This window comes from Polistes canadensis, unplaced genomic scaffold, assembly GCF_001313835.1.
Source record: "Polistes canadensis isolate GaletaPanama2010 unplaced genomic scaffold, ASM131383v1 scaffold_18, whole genome shotgun sequence".
NCBI classification, from domain to species: domain Eukaryota; kingdom Metazoa; phylum Arthropoda; class Insecta; order Hymenoptera; family Vespidae; genus Polistes; species Polistes canadensis.
Window position 1 is genome coordinate 1,037,957 of NW_014569565.1, and position 18,080 is coordinate 1,056,036.

Sequence of the window (18,080 nt, forward strand, 5' to 3'; positions counted from 1 at the left end):
ATTAATATTAATATTAATATTGATAATATTAATAATAATAATAATAATAATAAAACATAATAAAATAATAATAATAATAATAATAATGATAATATTAAAATAAAATATTAATAATAATAATAATAAATAAAAAGTACGATCAAAAATCTGCTTAGGCTGACTGTTAACTCGCGAAAGACGTATTGTATTTCTGTAGGGAGGAATTGTCCTAATAATTGCGAATCGAAACATAAGATTAAAAAGCAACAAAAATAAAAAAAAAGAAAAGGAAAAAAAAAAAAGGAAACGAGCAAAAGCGTAAAGCAACTTCACTGAGAGAACGTGAAAAAGAAAAGCCCATAATACATAACAAGAAAATATAGAGACGTGTGAATCACCAATTTATGGATGAATGAATGCGCGAATATTAATGAATGGATGAGTATAATGATGGACGATCGACCAGTCTTCTTGGCTGATTGGCGTGCGTGTGTGTGTGTGTCACTTTAGCGAGCAAAGTATTTCGACGAGAGTATAGTGTTCGGAATGTACATAATTCTTGTATATAACGAACGAATCACTGATTGTACAATACCACCCAAATATATTTATATTTCATGTTAATGCAATTTTTCTAAAAAGGACCTACTTTTTTTAATCTACGCATATATCGTCCATAAATTTAAATACCATTGCATGATGATTTTCGACGGTAATGCGTTTTATTAACATATTTACTACAATGTATTTAAAATCGTTCATCGTCATTCTTGGTAAAAGCGGAAATTGATGTCTAACGTTCTCATCGAAGTGAGAATTTTTTCCGTTCCCTTTTTTCTTTCCCCCCTTTACCTCCTTCGGAGTATCGATTTAATGGATGGGGTAAGTACGGTAGCATGTTAAAGCATTAAAACGAACTTTATAACATAATAGGGTACTTTCGAATTCGTGCGATTATTCGGCGATGGAATGGAATATATATATATATATATCCATCCCATATCGTGTTATTTCTTCGTGTGCATTTGCAGTGGCAATTATGCGTCGACCATGATACAACACGTGGTAGTCGGGACGGTCTAATTAGTCCTTGGAATCGGTAAAGCCTTTGTTAAAGTCGACTTAATCCTATTGTTAGTTTTTATGTAAGCAAAAGGATTTCACGGAAACAGAGAAACAGAGTAAAAGAGAAAAATTTTAAAAGTATATTTAAATGATCGAATAATATAATTCTATTTTATTAAAGGTTTATATATTACATAACGGAGATACATATAACGTTAGTTGAATTCATACTTTTACAATATGACTCTTTTCGACATCATAAATTACAGAGATAAAAACAGTAGAAAAGGTAGTTATTCAGAAGTGAAATAATAAAAGAGGTGCGGAACTAGAATGATACTATATTTAATAAAATGAAATAATTAAGTTAACACTAATGATATAATAATATTTAACCGATATCTACGAAATGTTGAAAATTCTCATTATATAAGAATACATTTGCAAATAATGAAAATACAATGAGAGTTTGGACTTGAAATATTATATTTCCGTATAGGAAAAGTCATGATTATAAAGGTATTTAATAGTTAATTGATAAAACACGATTATTTTGTAAAACAGAAATGACTGTACAACGTTTTAATGTGAATAAAAGAAAGAATATTCTTCGTTCGTTAGTAACGTATGCTTAAGTTGCATCGTCAATAACAAAATCTAAACAATTCTAAAGCTTCTGCAATTGATTGTACTTTGTAGGTAATTCTTTAACTAGTGGAGCCACCATTTTTTCGAAGAACGAAGCTCTAACTGACTGTTAGACTGGTGCTGCTCTTCGGGTCAAGTGACAACTTGCAGCAACGATAGAATAGTAACGATTGGTTCATTTTGGACATGCGTATAAATTGTCCAACTTGTCCAATTCCAAGCACCAATCAGGTTTAAATAGATATGTGAATAAATAGAACATGTCGACGTTAGATTACATAAGTATTACAGATTTCAAAATTCTTACGATTGAATATAATTAGTTTTTGAATTATAAACGAAATCACTACATTTTTATATCTTCATACGATAAATTTTTAAAAGGAAGATTATAAACAAGATTATATGAAGAATCATCTATAGTCTCTACGATCTTTTTCTAGGAACATTTATATAACACGTATGTATGACCGTTTTCTTAATGTAACGCGGCCTTTACAGATAAGAACCATATACTATTATTTGTAAATGACACCTAAAGACAAATTAAATACCGGCTGACAAGATTATATGGAAGCATGATCCATGCCGCAAGAATTGCTTCAGTTTACTAAGAGTTCCTGAATGAACACGTTTAATTATTCTCATTAAAGTTTAAAGTAGTAAGTGTGCGAGTCGCTGCAAACCTGTCTGTGTAATATGTATTATTTATGCGTTTTTCTGTTAGTACATTTAAACATTTAATAACTTCTTTGAATACTCCTATAACTTAACCTCTTTACTAAATAGTTTATTTCTTAATGAACATTGACAGTTATTTTGAGTTCATTTTTTATTTGGGGAATCATATGATATATCTAATATTGAATTATTCTTTGTTTTTTTAGAAAATTGCCAGAATTGTGGACTGCAATAACGAATTTTGTATATTCGAAGAAAAGTATTATATAAACTTTAACACTTGATTAAAGTCCAAAATCGTGAGAAAAACTTTGTAATGTAACGTTATAACATATATATTTATTTAGTGGAATAGAAATTATTTTCATGCAAGGTTTTCTATCGTAAAACGATTATTGAAGTATAGTTTAAATATACGGACCAATCTTACAATTCTACGTCACACACAAACTACATTAAATTCTATTGTGTTATTAATAAAGTAAGTATATTTAAAAGAATTCTATATATAAGGTTAATTTTATTATTTTTTTTTGAATAAACTAATTTCTATAGATTATATACAAAATACTATTTAATTATTCAATCTTGTATGTATTTTTTTTTTCATTATTAGTTTACAATCATGCCTCTGATCCGTCAAAGTGGTAAAGATACTATCATTTTTGCATCTAAAGAAGATCATGCAACGCCTTGTACGATCGAGCTTCCAGAACCAGAACCAAGTCCTGGATTGATATTACCAAATGGGGATATTAATTGGAATTGCCCGTGTTTAGGTGGTATGGCAACTGGTCCTTGCGGTTTAGAGTTCCGTGAAGCTTTTTCATGTTTCCATTATTCTACTGCTGATCCAAAAGGCGCTGATTGCCGTGAGCAATTTACAACTATGCAAATATGTATGTCAGATTATCCTGAATTATATGGTAGTAAAGAATCAGATGATGATACAAATCAAATATCGAACTCTGAGATGGGTACTGTAAAAGACGTCGCTGTGGAAAACAATGATAAAGTTAAAAAAGAAGCGAACGAAGGAAGTTGACTGAAAGAAACAAAACGAGACACTTCTAGTAGAAATGAAAAAATGGAATATGTTGCAATAAAATAAAATCAATGCACTGAACATTTTACAATACAGATTATCTTATTTTTTATTGTTATTATAGCTATTGAAAAAGGGACTGATTAGGAAACCTGGCGGCAAGCTGATGCAGACTTAAATAGTCTAATGTATACATTTGTCGTGCATACAAACAAAATATATTTATGTCACGTTTACCTTTTCATTTCATTAATATTTGTACAGAGTCGCGTAGAAGCGTAATTACAATTAACAAGAGAAAGAATTTATTTGTAAAATGCAATTCGATGCATGATTTTGTTCATGAAGTTCAATATTTATGTTTTCATTAGGAATGAATTTAGCATACTGTTGCATACATTTTTATGAATTGTCGTATCAATAATTTTTGTTTGGTTGAATAAAACTCAAACAATAATTTTTATCTGTGTGTATATGTTTAATTCTATACTATCAAGGGAGGAAATAGTTTGTTAGAATTTTTAAAATAGCATTATTTTCTATGAGAAAAATTCCTTTAAAAATACTATTTTTTCGAGAATATTTTACGTTTAAAAATTTAGTTTTTTACAAAATCTTAATAATTAGGATGAAATGTTTGAATCTTCATTTTTTAAATAATCACTTCATTTATCAAACTTTGTTAAGAATTGTTTGGTACGATAGGTGCGGAAACGCTGTTTTAGACACTTTTATGTATTAGGATAATGAACATTCATAATATTTCATCGAAATATTTAAAGATAGAATCATTATCACGTGTAATGGATGATGCAATACGAAACTTGTGAAATTTTTCTTCCACTGCCTCCTACCATTTTTGATAATACAGTGTATTCATAATATTGTTTTTATTAAAGACATTTAAATATGAAAATTTCTTTGCAGTAAAGATATAATTATAATAAATTTAACATTATTTCAATTTATCAAATATTATGTCATAAACAACATTTTTATACGAATATAAAATTTATTTTTATGGTTGTGGCTGCAGTTCAGCACGTGAGTAAGGTTGGTAGTATTGAAATGTATCGCGAGTTCATGTGTTACATTGTATTTTGTTGTGATTTTAAGTAAAGGGTATTGTGATAGTTTTTTAAATTGTGTTACAGAGATAATACAAATAATTCTGCTTGTTTTTTAAATTTCCAAGTAACATGTATTACTTGGACGTTTGTTTGTGAGTAATTTTACTATTATTTTCCAACTCAATAGTCAATAGTCTGCTGCAAACATAACCTATATGTGCATCATTACATTATATATCATATTAATAGTTGAGTTTTTAGCTTTGATGATTTGTTGTTTATATCTTCATATATTATATATGAAGAGATTTAATTGAAAATGTTTATAAAAGTTTATATTTGACCAAAAAATTGTATTTATTTTCAGAGAACTTCAAGATTCTTCTGATATAGAATTAAGTCATGTAAACTTAAAGAAAAACATATTAGAAGCAGTGAAGCAATTTTTTGGAGAAGAAGGAGCCAAATCTAAGATTGACATATTAAAATACAATATCCCAGAACGTAGGTTCATTTTACGTTGTGAAAATGGTTTTTACGTTAAATTACGAGCATCATTAACAGTAGCAGGACACTTCGAAGGCAAGCCATGTGTATATAACGTACACAGAGCATCACCGAATTTACTATCATTTGTTGGTGATAGTAGAAATTATGAACATTAATGAGTAACATTTGAACGATCGTTTTATACCTTTTACACCTTCATCGATAAATCGTCATATCAGTGTTCGAAGGAAAACTTTAAACAATAACTTTTTGTATAATATCTATATACAAAATCGAATTAACGATTAATTGAATAATATTTTGTTGCCATTAAGATATTCAAATTTAGCGCGTAGTCGAAAGTAGTTACAATTTTCATCAACAGAGGGCACACCTGGTGAGAGGAACGAGCATCCTACGTTACATAGGCTATCCAGTGACGTCATCTGCTGTCTCTTCTCCCCTCTCAGGAGTCGGCTCACCCTATTAGTCGTCCATACGTACAAATTCCGTGGACAACAGCAGCACCACACTACCACCACCACATAACGGTAGACTTTACTCGATTGGATAGATAAAGACAGAAGGAAAGAGAGAGAAAGATATAGTAAATGATTGTATATGTGTGAGAGAGAGAGAGAGTGAGTGAGCAGTGAAGGCTCGGCACACCACCACTATTTCCTCTGATCGACGTCACCGTAGTCGCCATCGCTATCGTCCGTGCATAGTGCCCATGAGTTTGGCGTTTGCCCTGTGTGTCGTGTTAATAGTAGGATGTTGTTTATGTTAACGACCTTTAACGCGCCCAAAGTAACGAATAGGACATTGAATAAGTGTTCAGTGTAGAGTGACACTTGTTTATCGAGAAAAACAGAAATAGTTTATTTCTTTTTTTTCTAATTTCTTTATATATATATCAATTTTGATAACGGTCGTGTGTGTATACATATATATATACAGAGAGATATACAAAGAGAAGTGAAAAATATAAAGAAGAAAAAGGGGGTCGCGTGCGCGCGTGCAAAGTGCAAAGAGACAAATATACATTTATATAAAATAAATAAAAGAAAAAGAGAGAAAGTAAGAAAAAAAAAAAAAAACATAGAGAAGTGCAAAAAAATAGATAAATAGATAGATAGATAGACAGAGAGAAACGAAGAAACTGGTGTTATTAACAGTCCTGTGTTACACGTTCCTTGGCAGTGACCGAGAGTGTACCGGGCTGTATTTTTTCGTTACGAGAAATTCTATTCTACCTAAACCACCATGGAAGTATCGAAAAGAGAAAAGAAGCATAAAGAAAAGAGGAGGTAAGACTTTTATCATACTTAATTTCATTTTCCTTTCCAATCTTTCTGTCTCTTTTCTTCTTTAATTTTTAATCGATTGAAAGAAAAAGACATAAAAGTAAATCAACCGATTGGTGTTTTATTCGGAGTCCTATTTTTCTTCTTACACGACACTGCTTGCTTTTAACTTATATCGCGTGTCATCGAGGAGACGCTGGTTCTAAAGAACATTTTTTTTTTTTTGGTAACGATACGACATGATGGCGAACGTAAAATGGAGCGACACACCAAGCGCATCATTTTTTGTCCCCTTTGAGGGCATGTCAGATGCACTGTTTTGTATCATTTTTCTTTCTTTCTTTCTTTCTATCTTTCTCTCGCACGCACGCACGCACGCACGCATGCTCACATTTCTTCTACTTTTTATAATTCTACATTTTTACCGCGTCTTCTGACTTTTTTTTTTATTCAAATTTCTACATGTGGAATTGTATATACATGTATGTAATATATTAAGATTTGAAAAAGATAATGTATAATGACAAACAAACACGATATCTATTCTCAAATATTTTATGAGTTAATATTACAACAACATTATTACGATTTCAGGTGATTATTTGTAACATTTATTGTGTCTTATCTAATTGTAAGCAAAATATTATTAATTTTAATGTTATCTTTGTGTGAAAATATAACTTACGAAATTGTTCTTTTTTTTTTTTACTTTACATTTTGTTTCTTTCAGAATCCACGAATGTGCGTGCATTAATAATGAATTATTTTGTATGTTATCTTGTTATTAATGCAGTCTTTTTTTTAATGACTAAAAGAAATAAATATTGGATGTATTTTTAATCTCTTTTCTGATATTAGTGTTAGTTTGATATTTTATGTTTATTTTTTATATACTCATGTTTAATATGGAATTAGAAAGAAATTTGGATGATAAAAAAAATCTGCGTAAATCTATTAAAAGGTATGGCATTTTATTAAATTTTGCTGTTGTTTTGTTGTTGTTGTTAAATATATTTCTCTCGAGTCACTCTAATTTATAAAAATGAAATAGGCGTACAATAAACAGAAGAATACGGTTTTTAATAATTCAACAATTATTGTTTGGCAAAAATGAAATTGTATGTTATTTTTATGTATTTATTTTTATATTTTTTACAAATTTTTATTGTGTACATTAATTTAATCTTCATAGATTACAATATATAATTAAATTTAATCGGATACTTTTTACAGATTTACAAAGGATGTTGTAGAAAAACGTAGCCTATGTCGGAGCTTCTAAAAGTATGTCTCACAACCCCGTGCAGGATAGCGTAACTAAATTTAGGGGTTTGTCGAAATGTTAGCAAATCTAACCAAATTTGTATGAATATTTTACAGTCTCTGATACATGGTTTAATTATATTCGTATGTATAACAAAGTATTGTTCCCAAATAAATTGTCCTTTATAATTTATTATTAGAAAATGTTTTAATTCGTGAAAGATGGTCGCCAAGTGGAAAAGTTTAAGAAGCCCTGGTCTATGCCAATACTTTGATTCAATTTTGTATATACATAGTGCAATAGAACACGTGAAACTTACTTTGGGAATTGATTGTACACTTTAAAATAACGAAAAGAGTTCACATAAATATATGTTCTATCTGTTTTCGTTTATGAAATATAACCAATCTTCTGTTATCTAGTTTCTAGATACAAGTAATGCTCAAAATTACCATATTGCATTTCACTGAAAGCCCGTAAACGTTTTATCGTAGATCCAATTATACTTTGAATGGTTTTTACTGTTTCCCGAATTTATTAAAATGTTTGTTCTATGTCAAACCTTAGTATTTAGTATTTAAGTTAGAACTGTTTACAAACATAGTTTGCTTCGTTTAACGAACTTGTTATATCTCATAATTAGACAAATAGAGCATATGTTTAAATTTACTTGTTTATTATTTTTATGTGCAGGATAAGCCCCTAAATCAACCTAAGTATCATTCGTTCTGTTACACCATGTATATTAAAATTTTGTATTATTTTAGAAAATGGGCGTCGAATACTTGGCCTTTAAAACCCTACGATGCGGCCCGCATACTCTACTAAACTAAATTTGTTGTCCCATTGTTCATGTAGTCAGAGTTTTAACATCATTACTTTAGAAGTTCAATTAATTCATTTTCTTTCACTTGCAACCATTTGATGCTTTCTCTTTAGTTTCTTGTTGTGATAAATTATTGTTCACACTTCGTATTCACCTCTTTACATACTCTTATTTTCTTTCTTTCAAAGAATTCATTACACTCAATCATTCTCTCTCAGTGTCCAATATAAATGAATCGTCCAAATGAACTTTATTATTGGTCAGCTTTGCCTAACGGAGAATCTACGTCGTGCGTCAGAAAATGTTTATTTCTCATTCCATTTCTTTCTCTCTTTCTTTCTTTCTTTCTTACTTGCATTATTTTTTCTTTTGTTCACAATGCACATTGTATCTTGTATATGGTCGTACACAATCTATAGTACCAATGAAATCATTTTTTACTTTAGTGACTTATTGTCAACGATACGTAGAATCCGAATCGTGGTAGGTCATCAATTAATAATCGTTTTTTTTTTACGGTCCGTGCAATTTTTATTTTGATCAGACATCAATTTATTTACATATACATGCATAATATACGTGCAATATCATAGTGGTGGACATCATATACTCGCGACCGTGTAAAGAACCCAGAAATTCTTGAGCAATTTTTCAACGTAACGATTTCTCTTTTTCCTTTCAACAACCTTTTTAATTTTTTTTTTTTTCCTCTAGCTCGACTTTGTAATTACGGTCAAGTGATGCCTTTTTTTGGTCTCTATTGTTTTACTTTTTTTTTCTTTTTGTTCTCTTAAAAGAAATGTAGCACGAAAATTTCGGATTTAAGAAACTCGCGTTTCAATTCAAATCCGTGACGATAAGAAAATGGCGGAACTTGAAAATTTCGTCGTAGATACGTTAAAATCAATACTGATAAATTTCAAAGATAAATATTACGAGCTTATCGATTAATTCTTCGTTGTATTTTCTCCCACATTTCTATATAGAGTTATTTATAATTGTAATATTTATTAACGAATTTTTTTCAAGTCGAATAATTACAGACCATTTTTCGTTGGTCTCGTTTCTATTAGGAAAAAAAGAATAGTTTTTTGAAATGAAGTTTTTATACTTGAAAATATCAGTGCGGCTTTTATTATCACGAGTATTATGACGCACGAGTTTCCCTCTTCCTTATTATATAGCGTATATTTCCAAAAGAAATTTATTTAGTGCGTTTGCCCAATCACATTGCCAATTGTCAATTATTAGATAGAAAAATTTTAGATTAGTATCATTTTTGAGAAAATAATTTCAACGTAGAACGAGAGTCTTTAATTTTTAAATGTTTTGAAAGATATCTATCTTGTTTAATATTTCAATATTTGCTGCCGACTATTTCTATTTTGATTTATTTATTTATTTTTTGTTTATTTATTTATTTATTTTCTTTCATTCTTTTTATTCCTTCGTTAAATATTTTTTTAATTTCTTCCTTGGAATGATCATTCGTGATAGTCAGCGAAACTCCAACGGTGTATTATTTTTAGAAACACGGAAGAGTATTTTAGTTATTTTCTTTGAAAATACGAATATCCACGAAAGTATATTGAATTTTAAATTTTGCATTTTTACTTTTTTTTTTTCTAAATTTATTAATTATCATATATCTATGTAGTTTCATTTAAATGTTATATTCTATTCTAATCGAAATATATATTGTTCTAATTCGGAAGATAATTTACATAATAATTCAAGTAAATTATCGCGTTAATATATATATTTGTATAAATACCTAGATAAATATACATGTGCATATGTATATATGTATATATTGAGTTAGAGTATTGCGTGCAGTAATCACACTATGTAACCACAAACGCATTAAAATGAACTCATAGATAGTGATATGAACGTTACGATTTCACGATGGATAATGTTGAAATGAAGACAATTTATAGATAACTATTCTTTTCCATCCCATGACTGTTTTTATATGACTAGAATTTCTTAGTAATTTTAAATCATCATTTCGGAAATAAAATGTTCGAAAGAAAAATTCTCACTTATATATTAAAAATAAACATGGAAAGAGAATGACACACAAAACGTGTATGTTATTTTAATTTATAATTTTAACATCTGGAGTGATAAGCATGCCATAAACGTTACGATATCGCGTTACTATCCTAACAGATGGATTATGTTTAATATATATGTCATGAATTATATTCGATAGGTTAACGTACGAATAAAATAATATTTATTCATTAAATAAATTTTATTTTCTTGTTTTAATTAAAAGAAATATTTTCATCTTCGTTTATCTCTCTTTTTATCTGTCTTTTTTTCCGTGTGCGCGCGCGTATTTCTGTGTGTATTTTATCATGCAAGTATTGCATTGAAAAAATAAACCTTTGCTGCTGAGAATAAAGAACGAAACTGGTAAAAAAAAAAAAGAAAAAGAAAACGAACACGCCTTACGGTATTCGCACGAAACATGCAAAATAAATAATACGTTGTTACGAATGATTATTATCAACATTTTTTTTTTCCAATCCTCGAAATACGTCTGTGGGAATTTGTAGCATGATCGTGATCACATACGCTCGAATTAATTCTAAGAATTCAAGGAATAACGAGAAAACAGAAAATGTCAATTATAAAGACGTCTAGATATTAATAATTTACGTCACACAGAGATTAAAATTATGGTCAGTAAAGTTTGAAGAGGAAAAGAAACGGAGTAACGAATGAAATAAAGACAGAGAGAGATAGAGAAAGAGGAAGAGAGAGAGAGAGAGACAGACAGATAGTGGCTTTGCCTTCTGGGTTTCAACGGTCTCTCTATCTTCCTTTTTCTCTCTTTCATACAGCTACCTAACACGCAAACGCATACGGACACACATCAACACTACCATCTTTACACATACACAACCAACCCACGTAAATGTATAGGAAGAATACAAAAAATGTCTGATGTGAGACGCAATAGTAGATCTTAATGTTGGAGCGACGGATGGCTTCTCTCGAAAATATCTTTTATGTTTCGTCCGTTGCACCGTTAGGTCTATCATCTATCTTCCAATGGGGGCGTGGAGTGTGGTGGAGTGGGGTGGGGTGTGCGTGCATGCGTTCTATCTGAGAGGTTAGATGAAGCGATTGAAAATTTGAAAGAAAATACTATCTTCTTTAAGTTTTAAGCATCAAAAACCTACTCGATCGGTACGATAGTAATAGTAGTAGTAGTAATAGTAGTAATAGTGTAGTAGTAGTAGTGAGGCTCCTTTAGATCTCGAGTTGTTTACAATGAAAATATTTTCTTGCCTTTATCTCGAAATAGTTCTGCACAGCCGGCCTTTATTCCAAATTATTTCTCGTACGATGATTCTCTCTCTCTCTCTCTCTCTCTCTCTCTTTCATTCGTTTTAACGAGAGCATTATGGTTTCGATCGTATCTTCCCTACTTTTTTATTCGATTACGTAACCTCTTACGTAAAATATTTTGTTATCGAATTGACGAATATTTGTCAATGTAACATTTTTTAATGTTTTTTTTTTTTATAAGAATACAGATGAAACGGGGTTGAAGGAAAATTTTGAACGATTATTCGAAAATACGGAGAAAAATTTTCTAATTTATCTAATTCGTTTTTATTTTTTCTTTTTTTTTTTTCGTAATCGAGACAATTTATTTTTGGTTTCTTTCTTCTCTGTAAAAAAAAAAAAAAATAGAATAAAATAAAAAGAAAGGATAAAGTAAATCATTACAAATGTGGAATTTATTTAGTACGGATTTTAGTCGTTCAAATATCATTTATATAAAATTATTAAAACGAATGATTTTTTAGAATATTTTAACCGTAACTTTTCTTTATTGTTAGTCTCAATAATACATACCTCACGAATAACAGAAATAATAATACAAGAGTCATATGTTTAAGTATAAAATTGGCATACTATATACCTAAATCGTTTTGTTTTCAACGAATATTGTAGTGATTTTTTTTTGTTGAACGAACATCGCAATTTATAAATATAAAATAATATGTAAAAATATATTCTCGAGGATGTATTATATATGAGAATGATACAGAAAATGAAAGAAAGAAAGAGTGAGAGAGAGAGAAAATATTTGGGCAAAGACATTTTCGTTTCAAAGACGAGTTACGAATGAGAAACACGTAGAAGTCTAGCAAGAAGAGTAATATCGGCGAATGCTTTTGATAACAAAAAATCGCCGTCTGCCCGTTGCTTTTGAATTATTACTACAAATTCGAGCACTCTCATGATATATGTATGATATGTTGGTAAGTAGGTATGTATTGTACATAGGATGACGACCTACGTTTTATTTCTTTAGATTTAGGAATTATACAGTATGGATCGATAACTATAGCTTGTTATTAAATATCTCCAAAGTTAAACTTATTCATATGAAATATATTGTATTAAAATTATTTACATAAGTATGTGGTTCGAAATATATTTTTTCACTTTTAATTTATTTTTATTTAAAATAAGAAAAAAGAGTATAAGAAAAGTAATTCGTTAAAGTTCTAAATTTTTCAACTTATCCTCGTAAATGATTTTGAGTTATTACAAGACCCATCTCTTAAAAAAAAAGGGAGGGAATAAAGAAATAAATGAAAATAAAGATTCGTGATTAGAGTTTACAAATTTATAAATATTTGTTTCTTGTTTTTCCCCAATATGAAATTTTTCATAGTCACAAAATTTTGGAATTTATAGTCCACCTTCACTGACAAATATTTATTGACCCACCCTATATATGTCATATTATTCAAATTGGTAAGGGAACTCTCACTGCCTCAGGCCAAATTCGGATATTTCTTCATGGTACGTGTTGATGCCACTGACACATAATATATGGCTTCTAGAAACTTTCTTTTTTGAATCGTAGCACCATTTTGTTGCTAGTAACCATTCATCTGTACTTAATCGGTCGATTAGTATTTCCACGTACCCAGTTATGAATAGAGATCATTTTAAACAAATTGTAAATATCGTTTGTATCTTTATCGTGACACATTTTTCACACGTTATCGAGATTTCTGACATTCCTAAATAATCACTATAATGCATTCTATTCGATTAGGCACATTAAAAACTAAGAAATTAATATCTCTTTTCCTTTTCTCAAATTAGATATAAAAATCGTGCAAGTGTATTTTAATACAACAGTGAGGGGCGGGGGGAGGCCGAAAATTTCGTAGATTATTGTAAAGATGAATTATTTCTTTTTTGTTTTAAACAAATTTTGTTCTCAAACAACAAGTAAACCAGCAATTCCGCTACTTATTACAAATTCAACATTTTATAAAAGGAATGAGTAATTTATTTTTAAAATCTAGTAGGGAATATTTAGGAATCCTACAGAATATTTGATATAAAATTAGAAAAAATGATTTGTACAATTTTAGTGATATTTTGTGATTGTTTCCTAAGTACGGTAATACAATATTTGTCTTGTTTTTAGGTAAAATCGACAATATGTATACAAAATATCATCTCAGTTCGGAATAAACGCGCGCACGTTTAATATTTTTACTTATTTCTTTTACCGAAAAAAATTTCTTTACGTAAATACATATAATTACGATTCCGTATCCCATATTCTACAGTATAAACAAGATACTCGTGTAGTCATACAAATTTTTTTTCGCGATATTCTCGAGTCCAAAAATATCCATCCATCACGAATTACAGTTAAGGTAAGAAGAATTTTGTACTTATGATGATAGTTATATGAAAATCAAATCCAACGATACTGGTAGAACAATAGTTAAACAAATGAGTTTAGTATAGCAACATTATATAATATATTTAAAAAAAAACAAAAAAAAAACAATCATAATCATACAATTTTGTAATATCGCTAAACAGATACAAAAGTATTCAGCTCTCCACCAATATGTGTGTGTGTATGTGTGTGTAATAAAGAAATAATGTAAAAACTGACAAATAAAGTTGGTTTATTGTGCAACTTTTAATAATATCTTTTTTGTTTTTTCCGTTGACCTTGTCCCCTAGCTTTCATTTAATCGCAAACAAATCATATATGAAAATTACGAAGATTAGTTTACTTAGCGTAAAAACTAATAACACAAAAACTAGTTATTCAACATTGGATACATGAGGAAAGAGAAAACTTGAAATGAGTTTTTAATGTTTATTGTAATGTTTTTGTAAAAAAATACAATTCGCAATAGTTTCCGGTATCGTACGCGTACATAATCGCATCTACCATCTCTCTTTATTTTTCTTTATTTCTATCGAAACTACCTCTTAGCCTTCTAACAAACTATGTTTGTATCTGATTGATCGATCGATCACTCTGATCGAAGCACGTCCGCTACTTTGCGGAAAACTTTTTTTTCCCCCTTTCTGTGTTATCTCGATTGAATATACTACGTTACGGTTGCGACTCGAAGGTTATGCGATTAATTGGATGCTGAACATAGACTATCATAGAAGACACGAACATGAACACGAGCGCGCCTGTGTGCGTGCGCGCACTTATGCGTTTTTATTCCAATGCGCTCACTATAATAGAACCTTGATTCGCAATGAAGTAGTAAATGCGAGAAAATCGGCAAAATGGATTTTATTTAAAATTAACTTGGTTTTTAGCACACACACACACATATTGAAACGATCGTATCAATTATATAGAAGAGGAGTCTTATGTGTGTCTTATCATTTATGATAATTCATGACATACAGATATAATAGGACGTATGTTTAAAGTTGGATTAATTCGATCTTTTCTATAGCATATCTCTTTCTATCTCTTTTGAAGAATATGACTTATGTAATAATTTCTTCTACTGCACGTATATGTGATAACAGAATGATTTTTTTCCTTTTTTCTTTTTTCCTTCTGTAATTTGACGCGAATGTCGATTATTGTAATATGATAATATTTCATTATTTTAAATTGTAATATTTTCTTATTTCTTAATTAAGATTTTGAAAGTATTTTGTGTTAAATGAAATACGAGTGTTCCCTGGCAATGTAGAGATATTGAACGAAGTCATTTTTATCGATCATTTTGGTCGAGATAAATTTTATTGACCGTGTTCAGTCTATGCATAAAGATTATATTGTATGAATTAACAAATACTATCAATAATAATAATAATATCATTTATTTGAAATTGTTGAAAATGTATTTTTATTACTTACCAATGACGTAATTTGAAAATTTAAAAAAAAAAAGAAAACGTTAATTAATCGTAAAAATTTTTGTTTGTCCCCGATATGATATTTCTTCTTCTTCTTTTATTTTGTTTTCTTTTTGTAGTGGGGGAGAGGAATGAGCCAATCGTTATCTCTCATTCCAAGCATGATCAATATTAACGATCTTGCCACGATATTTTTAACAAGATTTTACTTATTTGTTCGGTTATTGGATTCGCATAACCACATTTGCCATACCTCAACGTATTATTATCATTTTCTCATTGTCAAAGAAACTTCTTCATTATTGCCTTATCGGGAAAAAAATGAAAGATTGTTTTCTATGATCGGTAGAGAAAAAAAGCAGATCTATTGTATTATAGACTTGGAAAGAATTATTCTATTTTACCGTTGTAACGAAAAATCTCTTAAAGTTTACAACATTTTGTTTCCCTAAGAGTGTCAGAAAGAAACAAATAATCATAATTTATTTCAATGACAAATCGATTTTAATTAAACACCTTAAAAATCATACCGTTCCTTCGTGTTAACCTATTCCTACAATGAACGATTAAATGATCGGTTTAAAATTAAAAAACAAAACATATGTCTTAATATATGATAATGATTAATAAAATTTTAATTCAATTGGATAGGGTTACATTATATATTTTCTTTTATTTGCAAATGAATAATGTGTAGATTTTATGTGAGTATGTGCATGGTAAAGGGTTTAATAAATGTTACATATAAAGTACAAAATATATAAATAATAAAATATAAAATAATTCGAAGAGAAAGAGAGAGAAAGAAAGAAAGAAAGAATTTGTGACAAGAAGCGGCCATGATAGGTAATATCGCGTTATCGAGAGTAGATAGCGATCGTTTAAAGTTTACGGTTTTTCAAGGAGTGAACAATGCTACCGTATCGAGATTAGTATCATTTCGATCGTCGTCGTGGATCGTAAAATAACCGGAGTCACAGTAAGTCAGAGGTAAAAAAAGAGAAACAGTGATAGAAACGGTGTTTAACGAGTTTTGTGACGATCATTCTTGGCCATGATACGAAATTCTTCTCGTGAAATCGATCGATTCGGACGATCCGATCGGCAATAAAAATAATAACGATCGAATACGGTTTATTTTCTTTTTCCTCAGAGTAATTATTCAATTCGTGGGAAAGAAAATATACTACGAAATAGAAGAATAAGAATACTAGAAAAAAAAGAAAATCTAATTAATTAGAAACGAAGGTTCAATTAATTGGACAATAGTAAAGGATAAAAATTACAAAATAAAAATAAAATAAAAAGAAGAATAAGTTATCGTGGAACATACATACGCGTAGCACATGGACGTTGATATCAGATAAGTTAAAAAAGTGAATTATTTTCTGAATGTTGTGTGTTACGATAAATATTTCTTAATATAGAGCAAAAAAAAAAGATATAGTGTTTGATCGCGGTGTAAATTGAATATAAGTGCAAGAAAAGCCGTTAAAGTTAGGTTTGATTGATCACAATGAATATGGCGCTTTGGATGTGTATCGATAACGGGATCGATAGATCGATAGGACCAAGAAGCACCGGTGAGCAACGTGATTGGATTGGTAGGGAGTCAGGTTACGCCGATTTTACGGATGATGGTGGAAGTAATGATAACGGGATGATCTTGATGTCGTCATCGGAAGATTCGATTTATGATCTTGATCCTGTTTCTACTACTACTGTCGTAAGGAAAATGAAAACGAGGACTACGATAATCGATAATGAACAAGAATCCATCATAAACCCGGATCAACATAGATCACAATTTTTTCGAAACAGTATAGTTAACAATGACAATTCCAATTTGATGAAATCTTGCAAATCTGGACCCATAGATGTCGAAGACCTGGCCATATGTTTTCAACAGGACAATTTAACGAAAACTCAAGAACCACCATTAACTCGTATTACTCGATTAACATCGACTCAACGTTTATATCGTGGAAATTATCGTACGAACAATCCTTCGTCCAATTCGTCGGATTCTAATTGCCGATCATGCCCGAAATATATTGGAACGAATTCAATTAATGATAATCACGTACCAATTGATGATACAATCAAATCGATCGAGACCGTTTCTCATATATCTTCTTCTCGTATACCATTTGAACAACAAAATAATATAGATGAATTTTATATGAATCCTTTTGAATGTTGTACGGAAAAAAAATGGTTGGAATGTCCTGTCAGTGATTATTGTCCATTGTACGATAAGAATTTTTCTTATATATGTACTAACAATATTTTACCACCGTGTCTCAATGATAATAATTATTTATGGATGGAGTACAGTAATCCTTGGAATTATTTTTCTATGGAGGATGAAAGACTAATGGAGGATTATTTGTAAGTGGAAATTTTATTTCAATATGAACTATTTCTTTTTTCTCTTATATTATAATACAGAGAATTTATCAGAGTTAACTTTATTATCTTAAATATATATATATATTAATTTTCTTTTAACTTTTTA

General features: G+C 29.6%; 3 protein-coding genes across 4 annotated transcripts in view; all 3 read left to right on the forward strand.

The window, feature by feature from the left end:
- The first annotated feature begins 2,245 nt into the window (after positions 1–2,245).
- On the forward strand, positions 2,246–3,876 carry LOC106793751 (mitochondrial intermembrane space import and assembly protein 40-B). Of its 2 annotated transcripts, none has more exons than XM_014760931.1 (3): positions 2,246–2,354; positions 2,580–2,854; positions 2,990–3,876. In XM_014760931.1, the coding sequence occupies exon 3, from the start codon at positions 2,999–3,001 to the stop codon at positions 3,416–3,418; it is 420 nt and encodes a 139-aa protein (XP_014616417.1). In that variant the 5' UTR covers positions 2,246–2,354; positions 2,580–2,854; positions 2,990–2,998; the 3' UTR covers positions 3,419–3,876. The 2 variants fall into 2 exon arrangements, with proteins under 2 accessions (XP_014616417.1, XP_014616416.1); XM_014760930.1 differs by having other exon boundaries at positions 2,247–2,414.
- Positions 3,877–4,457: 581 nt separating this feature from the next.
- Positions 4,458–6,057, forward strand: LOC106793752 (ribonuclease P protein subunit p14-like). The gene is made up of 2 exons (XM_014760932.1): positions 4,458–4,640; positions 4,856–6,057. Exons 1-2 carry the CDS (start codon positions 4,618–4,620, stop codon positions 5,151–5,153), a joined length of 321 nt encoding a protein of 106 aa, XP_014616418.1. The 5' UTR covers positions 4,458–4,617; the 3' UTR covers positions 5,154–6,057.
- LOC106793750 (hypoxia-inducible factor 1-alpha) overlaps positions 6,046–18,080 on the forward strand; it is a 43,447-nt gene continuing 31,412 nt past the window's right edge. The window contains exon 1 of the mRNA XM_014760929.1: positions 6,046–6,287. Coding sequence (XP_014616415.1) covers positions 6,244–6,287 — 44 coding nt within the window. The 5' untranslated portion in view covers positions 6,046–6,243. The remainder of the gene's footprint in view (positions 6,288–18,080) is intronic.